The 12,619-nt window shown below is 43.6% G+C and overlaps 1 protein-coding gene across 1 annotated transcript in view; it reads left to right on the forward strand.

The window, feature by feature from the left end:
- THBS2 (thrombospondin 2) overlaps positions 1–12,619 on the forward strand; it is a 181,694-nt gene that overhangs the window by 142,258 nt on the left and 26,817 nt on the right. The window contains exon 16 of the mRNA XM_073627865.1: positions 11,356–11,474. Within this exon, the coding sequence (XP_073483966.1) occupies positions 11,356–11,474 (119 nt within the window). The remainder of the gene's footprint in view (positions 1–11,355; positions 11,475–12,619) is intronic.

The following is a 12,619-nucleotide window of genomic DNA, read 5'->3' on the forward strand; positions in this document are numbered from 1 at the left end:
TACATTCAGCTGCTTCTCCTGAGTATGGGGATACCACATGTGTGGGACTTTTTGGGAGCCTAGCCGCATACGGGGCCCCGAAAACCAAGCACCGCCTTCAGGATTTCTAAGGGCGTAAAGTTGTGATTTCACTCCTCACTGCCTATCACAGTTTTGAAGGCCATAAAAAGCCCAGATGGCACAAACCCCCCCCCAAATGACCCCATTTTGGAAAGTAGACACCCCAAGCTATTTGCTAAGAGGCATGTTGAGTCCATGGAATATTTTATATTTTGACACAAGTTGCGGGAAAGTGACAATTTTTTTTTTTTTTGCACAAAGTTGTCACTAAATGATATATTGCTCAAACATGCCATGGGCATATGTGGAATTACACCCCAAAATATATTCTGCTGCTTCTCCTGAGTACGGGGATACCACATGTGTGGGACTTTTTGGGAGCCTAGCCGCATACGGGGCCCCGAAAACCAAGCACCGGCTTCAGGATTTCTAAGGGCGTTAAGTTGTGATTCCACTCCTCACTACCTATCACAGTTTTGAAGGCCATAAAATGCCAAGATGGCACAAAACCCCCCCAAATGACCCCATTTTGGAAAGTAGACACCCCAAGCTATATCCAATTTGGCACTGCGTCGCTTTAACTTTTAATTGCGCGGTCATGCAATGCTGTACCCAAACGAAATTTGCGTCCTTTTCTTCCCACAAATAGAGCTTTCTTTTGATGGCATTTGATCACCTCTGCGGTTTTTATTTTTTGCGCTATAAACGGAAAAAGACCGAAAATTTTGAAAAAAAATGATATTTTCTACTTTTTGTTATAAAAAAAATCCAATAAACTCAATTTTAGTCATACATTTAGGCCAAAATTTATTTGGCCACATGTCTTTGGTAAAAAAAATGTCAATAAGCGTATATTTATTGGTTTGCGCAAAAGTTATAGCGTCTACAAACTAGGGTACATTTTCTGGAATTTACACAGCTTTTAGTTTATGACTGCCTATGTCATTTCTTGAGGTGCTAAAATGGCAGGGCAGTACAAACCCCCCCCAAATGACCCCATTTTGGAAAGTAGACACCCCAAGGAAATTGCTGAGAGGCATGTTGAACCCATTGAATATTTATTTTTTTTGTCCCAAGTGATTGAATAATGACAAAAAAAAAAAAAATATTTACAAAAAGTTGTCACTAAATGATATATTGCTCACACAGGCCATGGGCCTATGTGGAATTGCACCCCAAAATACATTCAGCTGCTTCTCCTGAGTATGGGGATACCACATGTGTGGGACTTTTTGGGAGCCTAGCCGCGTACGGGGCCCCGAAAACCAATCACCGCCTTCAGGATTTCTAAGGGCATAAATTTTTGATTTCACTCCTCACTACCTATCACAGTTTTGAAGCCCATAAAATGCCCAGATGGCACAAACCCCCCCCAAATGACCCCATTTTGGAAAGTAGACACCCCAAGCTATTTGCTGAGAGGCATGTTGAGTCCATGGAATACTTTCTTTTTTGACACAAGTTGCGGGAAAGTGACAATTTTTGTTTTTTTTGCACAATGTTGTCACTAAATGATATATTTCTCACACAGGCGATGGGCATATGTGGAATTGCACCCCAAAATACATTTAGCTGCTTCTCCTGAGTATGGGGATACCACATGTGTGGGACTTTTTGGGAGCCTAGCCGCATACGGGGCCCCGAAAACCAAGCACCGCGTTCAGGATTTCTAAGGGCGTAATGTTGTGATTTCACTCCTCACTACCTATCACAGTTTTGAAGGCCATAAAATGCCAAGATGGCACAAAACCCCCCCAAATGACCCCATTTTGGAAAGTAGACACCCCAAACTATTTGCTGAGAGGCATGTTGAGTCCATGGAATATTTTATATTTTGACACAAGTTGCGGGAAAGTAACACTTTTTTTTTTTTTTTTGCACAAAGTTGTCACTAAATGATATATTGCTCAAACATGCCATGGGCATATGTGGAATTACACCCCAAAATACATTCTGCTGCTTCTCCTGAGTACGGGGATACCACATGTTTAGGACTTTTTGGGAGCCTAGCCGCGTACGGGGCCCCGAAAACCAAGCACCGCCTTCAGGATTTCTAAGGGCATACATTTTTGATTTCACTCCTCACTTCCTATCACAGTTTTGAAGGCCATAAAATGCCAAGATGGCACAACCCCCCAAATGACCCCATTTTGGAAAGTAGACACCCCAAGCTATTTGCTGAGAGGCATGTTGAGTCCATGGAATATTTTATTTTTTGACACAAGTTGCGGGAAAGTGACAATTTTTTTTTTTTTTGCACAAAGTTGTCACTAAATGATATATTTCTCACACAGGCCATGGGCATATGTGGAATTGCACCCCAAAATACATTCAGCTGCTTCTCCTGAGTATGGGGATACCACATGTGTGGGACTTTTTGGGAGCCTAGCCGCATACGGGGCCCCGAAAACCAAGCACCGCCTTCAGGATTTCTAAGGGCGTAAAGTTGTGATTTCACTCCTCACTGCCTATCACAGTTTTGAAGGCCATAAAAAGCCCAGATGGCACAAAACCCCCCCAAATGACCCCATTTTGGAAAGTAGACACCCCAAGCTATTTGCTAAGAGGCATGTTGAGTCCATGGAATATTTTATATTTTGACACAAGTTGCGGGAAAGTGACAATTTTTTTTTTTTTTTTTTTTGCACAAAGTTGTCACTAAATGATATATTGCTCAAACATGCCATGGGCATATGTGGAATTACACCCCAAAATATATTCTGCTGCTTCTCCTGAGTACGGGGATACCACATGTGTGGGACTTTTTGGGAGCCTAGCCGCATACGGGGCCCCGAAAACCAAGCACCGGCTTCAGGATTTCTAAGGGCGTTACGTTGTGATTCCACTCCTCACTACCTATCACAGTTTTGAAGGCCATAAAATGCCAAGATGGCACAAAACCCCCCCAAATGACCCCATTTTGGAAAGTAGACACCCCAAGCTATTTGCTGAGAGGCATGGTGAGTATTTTGCAGCTCTCATTTGTTTTTGAAAATGAAGAAAGACAAGAAAAATGTATTTTTTTTTTTCTTTTTTCAATTTTCGAAAGTTTGTGACAAAAAGTGAGGTCTGCAAAATACTCACTATACCTCTCAGCAAATAGCTTGGGGTGTCTATTTTCCAAAATGGGGTCATTTGGGGGGGTTGTGCCATCTGGGCATTCCATGGCCTCCGAAACTGTGCTAGGCAGTGAAGAGTGAAATCAAAAATTTACGCCCTTAGAAAGCCTGAAGGCGGTGCTTGTTTTTCGGGGTCCCGTGTGCGGCTAGGCTCCCAAAAAGTCCCACACATGTGGTATCCCCATACTTAGGAGAAGCAACAGAATGTATTTTGGGGTGTAATTTCACATATTCCCATGGCATGTTTGAGCAATATATCATTTAGTGACAACTTTGTGCAAAAATAAAAAAAAAAAAAAAAAAAGATTTGTCTTTTTCCCGCAACTTGTGTCACAATATAAAATAGTCCATGGACTCGACATGCCTCTCAGCAAATAGCTTTGGGTGTCTACTTTCCAAAATGGGGTCATTTGGGGGGGTTTTGAACTGTCCTGGCATTTTATGCACAACATTTAGAAGCTTATGTCACACATCACCCACTCTTCTAACCACTTGAAGACAAAGCCCTTTCTGACACTTTTTGATTACATGAAAAAATAATTTTTTTTTGCAAGAAAATTACTTTAAACCCCCAAACATTATATATTTTTTTAAAGCAAATGCCCTACAGATTGAAATGGTGGGTGTTTCATATTTTTTTTTCACACAGTATTTGCGCAGCGATTTTTCAAACGCATTTTTTGGGGAAAAAACACACTTTTTTAAATTTTAATGCACTAAAACACACTATATTGCCCAAATGTTTGATGAAATAAAAAAGATGATCTTAGGCCGAGTACATGGATACCAAACATGACATGCTTTAAAATTGCGCACAAACGCGCAGCGGCGACAAAATAAATACATTTTTAAAAGCCTTTAAAAGCCTTTACAGGTTACCACTTTAGATTTACAGAGGAAGTCTACTGCTAAAATTACTGCCCTCGTTCTGTCCTTCACGGTGATACCTCACATGCATGGTGCAATTGCTGTTTACATTTGACGCCAGACCGACGCTTGTGTTCGCCTTTGCGCGAGAGCAGGGGGGGACAGGGGTGCTTTTTTTTTTTTTTTTTTTTTTTTTTCTTTATTATTTTTTTGCTTTTTTATCTTATTTTTAAACTGTTCCTTTCATTTTTATTTATTTTTTATTAATTTTATTGTTATCTCAGGGAATGTAAATATCCCCTATGATAGCAATAGGTAGTGACAGGTACTCTTTTTTAAAAAAATTGGGCTCTATTAGACCCTAGATCTCTCCTCTGCCCTCAAAGCATCTGACCACACCAAGATCGGTGTGATAAAATGCTTTCCCAATTTCCCAATGGCGCTGTTTACATTCGGCGAAATCTAAGTCATGAAATGCTCGTAGCTTCCAGTTTCTTAGGCCATAGAGATGTTTGGAGCCATTCTGGTCTCTGATCAGCTCTATGGTCAGCTGGCTGAATCACCGGCTGCATTTTCAGGTTCCCTGTTGGGACAGGAAAGCCAGAGAAAAACATGGAAGACGATGGGGGGGGCATTCCCTCCCACTGCTTGCAAAAGCAGTCTAGAGGCTAATTAGCCGCTAGGATTGCTTTTACATGAAAGCCGACCGCTGGCTGAAAAGAATGATACCAAGATGATACCTAAACCTGCAGGCATCATTCTGGTATAACCACTCAAAGTCCAGCAACATACCAGTACGTTGCTGGTCCTTGTTAGGCATATATTGTAAACTTTTTTTTCATGCAGCCTGTGGGCTGAACGAAAAAAAGATATTGATCGGTGGGTATGCCCACCATTAGAATACCTCCCTTCATCCACCCACTTCTAATGATGGGCATACATGCACCATTTATATATGCCGAAGCATGGGGGCATCCTCCCGCAAAAGGCAGGAGCAAATTGCTCCTCCACCCACTGCTGCCCCCACGCTTCGGCATATATGCTGAAGTATGTAACTGTGGTGGTGAAATCACCTCCGACAGCGCTGGAGTCACGGCTTTATATATCGTGGGAGCAAATGCTGTTGCTGTCAAGATAAATAAATCCGCGCTGCAACTGAATGGCGTACCTGAAAACAATAAAATGGTTACCAACAAAACACAGTAAACGGTAAAGTATAAAAAATCTGAAAAGCAAACATGGTAAAACATAATAACAATAAAACATTGCAGAATAGAATAGAGTAAAAAAGAGCAGAACAATAGAGAGAGAATAGAGAGAGAGAGAACAATAAAACAACAACTATTTTTGTTTTTTTTATTTTATATTTTTTTTTGTGTTTTTATTTTTTTTTATTTTTTTTTTTACACTTTTTTTTAGTAACTTTTAACTTTTGTAACTCGTTCCAGGTTTGGGTCTCTCAAAATGCAATGGCATCTTGGGAGATCCTGTGTTAGTGTGCCTAGTCTGTGCAGTGCTGAACCCTACGCTAATACTCAACTAATGTATGGTAGCGTTCAAAGCATTCACCCATGCAAAGACCAGGATTGCCAGGACAGGAGGGACAATAAGACCGGGTGTCACGCCTAAATCCGCGCTTGCTGCAGACACGACATCTTTTTTGGGGGGCTTTTTGGGTAGGGGTACTCGGGATGGCATAAAGAAAATGCCGCTCATGCAGCCGGCTTACTGCATTTGGTTGGGGAAGGTGAGGTAGAGCACCGTCTGGAAACAGAAGGGCTCTGACGATCTCTTCCTGGAATTTAAGGAAGGATCCAGTCTGTCCTGAAGCTCTGTATAGCACATGAGCGTTCAGCAAAGCCAATTGAAATAAATAAACAGACACTTTTTTGTACCAGCGTCTGGCCTTCCCATATTAAGGTTGTATTCGTGGACACAGAGGGGTTTCTCCACAACACCAGTCGCCGTAGGAATTTGGGTCGTCGTGTCTGCATGAAGGGAGGTGAGAACGAAAACATTCTTCTTATCCCTCCACTTCATAGCGAGCAAATTATTATACTTCAAGCAGGCTCTCTCCCCCAGCCTAAGACGGGAATCTACAAGCCGCTGGGGAAAGCCCCGGCGATTAGGTCGCACGGTGCCACATGCTCCAATCTGCTGATCAAACAAGTGACTAAAAAGTGGCACGCTCGTATAATAATTGTCCACGTACAAGTGGTACCCCTTTCCGAATAAGGGTGACACCAAGTCCCACACTATCTTGCCAGCGCTTCCTATGTAGTCAGGGCAGTTTGTCGGCTCTACGTGACTATCTTTGCCCTCGTAAACCATAAAACTATATGTATAGCCTGTGGCCCTGTCACAGAGCTTATACATCTTGACCCCGTATCTGGCACGCTTGCTGGGAAGGTACTGTTTGAATGACAAGCGGCCAGAAAATTTAATCAGGGACTCATCAATGCAGACAACTTGATGGGGGGTAAACAAGTCTGCAAAACGTTGGTTGAAGTGGTTTACGAGGGGCCGAATTTTGTAGAGCCGATCGTATGCAGGGTCTCCACGAGGACGACAGAGTTCATTGTCGTTGAAGTGCATGAACCGCAAAATCTGCTCGTATCGTGCCCTGGCCATGGAAGCAGAGAACAAGGGTGAATGGTAAATTGGGTCAGTGGACCAATATGACCGCAACTTACTCTTTTTATTCAACCCCATGAGGAGGGAAAGGCCCAGAAAGGTCTTAAATTCGGAGACCGTAATTGGTCTCCAATCTCTGGCAAGGGAGGACTGGGGATTAGCGGCGATGTGTTGACCAGCGTATAAATTGCTTTGGTCCACAATAGATCTATAGAGATCTTCGGTGAAAAACAGTGAATAAAAATCTAGTGGTGGGTTGGCCAGTGAAAGGGGGAAGTACGGGTGCTGCAGAAGTGGTGGGTTCCCAATTTGGATTGGCCAATGCAGCAGGAAGGGCACTATGGGCACGACGGGCCTGTCTTTGTCTTCTTGGTGGCAGCGGGACACTACTAGTGCTTGCCACCTCGCCAGCTTGAACTGCACTTATGGGACTCGCCACGTCACCACGTGATACTGCAGTGCTGGATGTACGACCAGGGTGTACTAGGCCGCTGGTGCTTGCCAGTTCACCAGAAGGAATAGCGGCGCTAGTACTTCTCTGCTCCATACGAGAGCCCTGCGGTTCTTGCACTTCAAGGACAGAAGAAGATTGGGGTCTGGTACGCCTGACCTTAGCAGGGACCACAACTCTGTCGTCAGAGCTATCTGTCATGGAGCCGCTGTCCTCTACAGGTTCGTATTCTGAGCCTGAACTTGACAGATGAGTGACTTCCTCTTCACTATCTGTCATGCTCAGAAACGTGTAGGCCTCTTCACTAGTGTACCTTCGATTTGCCATTTTGGGCTCTAAATTTAGGGGTACACTAGTGAGACTCACAGGCAAAAAAGCTCCTGACTGTCAGCGACTGTATCAAAACGCTACCAAAAAACTGTTAGCGATCGCAGGGATCAGGCCTGACTCTGTGAACGCTGCAGTTATGTGTGCTTAGTGTTTTGTAAGTGTCAGTTATCGATCGATACTGCACTTGGGTGGGCTGGGCAGGGCTGGGCCGAGGAGCAAAACGCAGGTGCTACCAGGTATCTGGGCTGATCCCGCTAACACTGCGTTTCAGGGAACCCTAAACTTCCTTCGGAGTATAGTTCTGATCGGATCAGATATCGATCCGCTCAGATACTATAGCACTAAGGGAGGTGTATGCTGCGTGCGTGGGTTTTAGCGGTACTGGCGCTAACCTGACGCTGCCTGGGGCGACGCAGACCTTAGCTGACCCTAAAAATGTAATTTATATCACCGCCGGGCAATTAGGGGGTTAAACCTTTATAGGGTAATAAACGGCGGGTGCCCTAAAACTATAATAAACTGTAATAAACTGTAATAAACTACAAAAAACAAACTAGCTGACCAGCGTCACCCGTAACACTTATACGGTGATCGCTGGTGAAAGGGTTAACTAGGGGGCAATCAGGGGGTTAAAACCTTTAGCAGGTAGTATATGGGGGTCCCTGTCGCTATAAAACACTGACAGCGAACCTATATACTTACCTCCCTAACTAGCGTCACCTGTGTCACTAATACAGCGATCAGAAAAACGATCGCTTAGCGACACTGGTGACGGGGGGTAATCAAGGGGTTAACTTTTATTAGGGGGGGTACCCTGGACCTAAGGGGGGGTACCCTAGACCTAAAGGGGGCTAACCTAACTGCCCTAACACTTGTAACTGACACAAACTGACACCAATGCAAAAAAAAAAAAATGCTATTGGTGTCAGAGTGACAGGGGGTACAGGGGGGTGATCGGGGGGTGATCGGGGGGTGATGGGGGGTGACAAGTGTGCCTGGCGTGTTCTACTGTTAGTGTAGTGTTGTGCAGACTTACTTGATGTCTTCTCTCCTCGGCGCCGGATCAAAAAGACCGACTCGAGGAGGGATGACATCACTTCCTTTCCCTCTGTTTACCTTACAGAGGGAAAGGAAGCATTCTCATTCGCCGGGAGCGATCGGGAGGGGGTGGCCAACAATGGATGGCCTCCCCCTCACCTCTCATCGCCTGGGAAGAAATGGCGACCGCCTCGGGCACCGGGGGGGGACCGATCGGACCCCCCACCCGCGGAAGGCAAATCACGTATATATACGTGATTTTGCCTGTCCGTGCCACCTTGCCGACGTAAATCGGCGTGAGGCGGTCGTCAAGTGGTTAAAGTGAAACAATAAAAGTGTAATATTCCTTTAAATTTCGTACCTGGGGGGTGTCTATGGTATGCCTGTAAAGGGGCGCATGTTTCCCATGTTTAGAACAGTCTGACAGCAAAATGACAATTCAAAGGAAAGAAAAGTAATTTAAAAATACTCGCGGCTATATGAATTGTCGGTCCGACAATATACATATAAGTTCATTGATAAAAATAGCATGGGATTTCCCCACAGGGGAACCCCGAACCAAAATTTAAAAAAAAAAAAAAAATGGCATGGGGGTCCCCCTAAATTCCATACAAGGCCCTTCAGGTCTGGTATAGATTTTAAGGGGAACCCCATGCCAAAATGAAAAAAACCAGAAGAAGAAGATGAGATGGAGGAAGAAACCAATGGAAGATAGAAGAAAGAAGATAGAAGAAAGAAGATGGAAAGAAGAAGCATTTAAATAAAGGAATTGTCAAAAACTGTCTCTTGTCATTTTTAACATTTTTGACACTTTTTTTGTGAAATGGTAGGGGTACTTTTGTCTTACCATTTCACATAGTGGGGGGCCGGGATCTGGGGGTCCCCTTGTTAAAGGGGGCTTCCAGGTTCCGATAAGCCCCCCCGCCCGCAGACCCCCACAACCACCGAGCAAGGGTTGTGGGGATGTGGGGAGGGACCCCAAAGCACCCTCCCAATGTTGAGGGCATGTGGCCTGGTACAGTTCAGGAGGGGGGTGCTCTCTCATCTCCCCCTCTTTTCCTGCGGCCTGCCAGGTTGAAATTTAAAGGAATATTACACATTTATTGTTTCACTTTAAGCATTATTAAAATCACTGCTTCCGAAAATACGGCCGTTTTTAAAACTTTTTTTTGCATTGATCCCTGTCCCCTGGGGCAGGACCCAAGTCCCCAAACACTTTTTATGACAATACCATGCATATAAGCATTTAAAATTAGCACTTTTGATTTCTCCTATAGACTTTTAAAGGGTGTTCCGCTGCTTTCGAATTTGCCGCGAACACCCCAAATTGTTCGCTGTTCGGTGAACTTGCGAACAGCCGATGTTCGAGTCGAACATGAGTTCGACTCGAACTCGAAGCTCATCCCTACCGGCCACCTCTCTCCTCCTCTCTTCTCTTCCTCCTGCCTAAAAAATGAATGCAATCACCACATCTAAAGACCAGTTAGCTATGATATATACATTTTATATTTTTTTCGTTTAGATACATTATAAAGCAGAATTCCAAGTACAGTATGAAAATTTTTGCATACTTATGCCCTGTACACACAGTCGGACATTGATCGAACATTCCGACAACAAAATCCATGGATTTTTTCCGATGGATGTTGGCTCAAACTTGTCTTGCATACACACGGTCACACAAAGTTGTCAGAAAATCCAATCGTTCTAAACTTGGTGACGTAAAACACGTACGTCGGGACTATAAACGGGGCAGTAGCCAATAGCTTTCGTCTCTTAATTTATTCTGAGCATGTATGGCACTTTGTGCGTCAGATTTGTGTACACACGATCAGAATTTCCGACAACGGATTTTGTTGTCGGAAAATTTTATAGCAAGCTCTCAAACTTTGTGTGTCAGAAATTCCGATGGAAAATAGATGAGTGATGGAGCCCACACATGGCCGGAATTTCCGACAACAAGGTCCTATCACACATTTTCCGTTGGAAAATCTGACCTTGTGTACAGGGCATTACAGTGGTCCAGCTTGAACCAATATAATCATCCATATACCATACCTGTGGGATTCCCCATGAAGCTGGAAATGACTGTAGTTGGCACCATCACTCCACTCCACTACCTTCTAGGTCCTGTGCCAAGTGACTGTTCTGCTGCATTGCAAAAATAATGGGTAGCCCACTCGGCATGAGTGCCATTCAGAAAATGCTTTGATTTTTTTTAATAAATAGAAAGCATTCGCTAATTGTATGATGTGGAGACTATGACATCACCACCCCACCTCTCCACCTCATGCAATAAGAGAAAGCTTTCCATTTATTAGGAAAATGCAAAGTGATCTCTGACTAGCATTCGTGTCAAGTGAGCGACCTCTTGTGTTCAAAATGCAGCAGGGCAGTCAATTGGCACAGGACCCAGGAAGCTAATGGAGATCACTGGAGAAGCTGTGTCTACTATAGTAATTTCCAACTTCTAGAGGGATGGTATATGCATACCACAGGTATGGTATATGCATAGTTATATTGGTCCAAGCTGTACCATTGTAACTAGAAATATCCATACCTGGAATCCTTTTTTACGTCTTTTAAATGTGTTGCTATAATGACAAAATGTCTCTGAGAGTATCCCACTATTCTCAAGACAGTTTTGCCCCCTTTTTTCTGAGCAGTTAAGGCCAGTTCTTGACTACCTGTACCTTGAAAAAAATTGCCCTAACTCCACAATTGCAGTTACCTATGTACTCCTTATACAGCTGGATATACAGACTATTTTAGAACCTGTGTGTATATGGCAAAGCAAAACATAATGAAAAAAGTTATTTAGCTATACAATGATAATTTTGATGTGTTTACTTTTAGATATTTTAAATGAATTGGATAACTGCCCATACGTGTACAACACAGACCAGACTGACACTGATAAGGATGGAGTTGGTGATCAGTGTGACAACTGTCCTTTAATGCACAATCCAGACCAGGTATGCAGTGCAGAATGCAAAACAAATCCTCATTTTGATATGCTTGAATAGACTTAAATGGTATTGCAAAGTGGATTTCAGGCTAATTAACAAAGGGCACAAATATACTGAACTTCAGAAGCAAGGTATTGTAATTTTCATTTAATCCAGACATAAGCTAGAGAATGCAGAATTACATGAAACTGCACCCTCAGGCAGAATAGCTGAACACAGTGAACGTCAATGGCATTCATTCATAGCTAGAGGCTTTTGTTTGGGCAAGACAGTTCAATGTGAAATTCAGAGCTTTGTGTATCTTTTCTGAAAGACTTCATACAAACTCAGTTTTAGCAAAAAACACAACTAACTATTGTGCTTTGGGATTTTAGCCTTAAAGAAGTAGTGTATCCCCGAAGTTGCCAGTTTAAAAGATTGCATGACAAAAAGTATGGTTAAAGCACTAGCAATGCCACGCGAACCAGGGGTGATTTAAATAGCCAATACAAATAACTATATCACTCTTTGCATTTGCATATAATCTATAATTTTTTTTTAACATTGAATAACTACTTGATGGTTTCTATCATTGTTGGCGTTTGCTCTAATAACAGGTGATCTACAATTGCCACTTAGTGAATAACTGAACAAATGCATGATGAAAGAGCAGCATAACTTTGATTTTGCCTCTTTAAACATAGACTCTTTAATGCAGGGTTTCTTAACCAGAGTTCCACAGAACCCTAGGGTTCCACAAGAGGTCCTCATGGGTTCCACCATGACCTATCCATCAGTCGTAGGCAGCTGATGGATAGATTGCACCTCTCTGCTGACACATGCAGAATTATGCAAGGAAGCAGCTAGTGCTAGCTGTGACGCACTGTTCCCCACCAGCCCCTACCCCCATCCCAGGTGCTTGTATGTGACATCACCTGCAATGGACAGGAGTAGAGGGGGTATTGCTCTGTATATGGAAGAAACTGATGCTTGTGTACTGATGCTTCTGTGTGCCCCATGTAAGGTGCCCTGCTGTGAGCCCCATAATGTGCCCCATAATGTGCCCTGCTCTGTGCCCCATGTAATATGCCCTGCTGTGTGCCTATCACGTACCTGGTAGAAGAGCCTGAATGGACGAGCAAGGCCTCCCTTACCACTTTGACTTAGGGCCC

Source organism: Aquarana catesbeiana, linkage group LG04, assembly GCF_042186555.1.
Source record: "Aquarana catesbeiana isolate 2022-GZ linkage group LG04, ASM4218655v1, whole genome shotgun sequence".
NCBI lineage: Eukaryota > Metazoa > Chordata > Amphibia > Anura > Ranidae > Aquarana > Aquarana catesbeiana.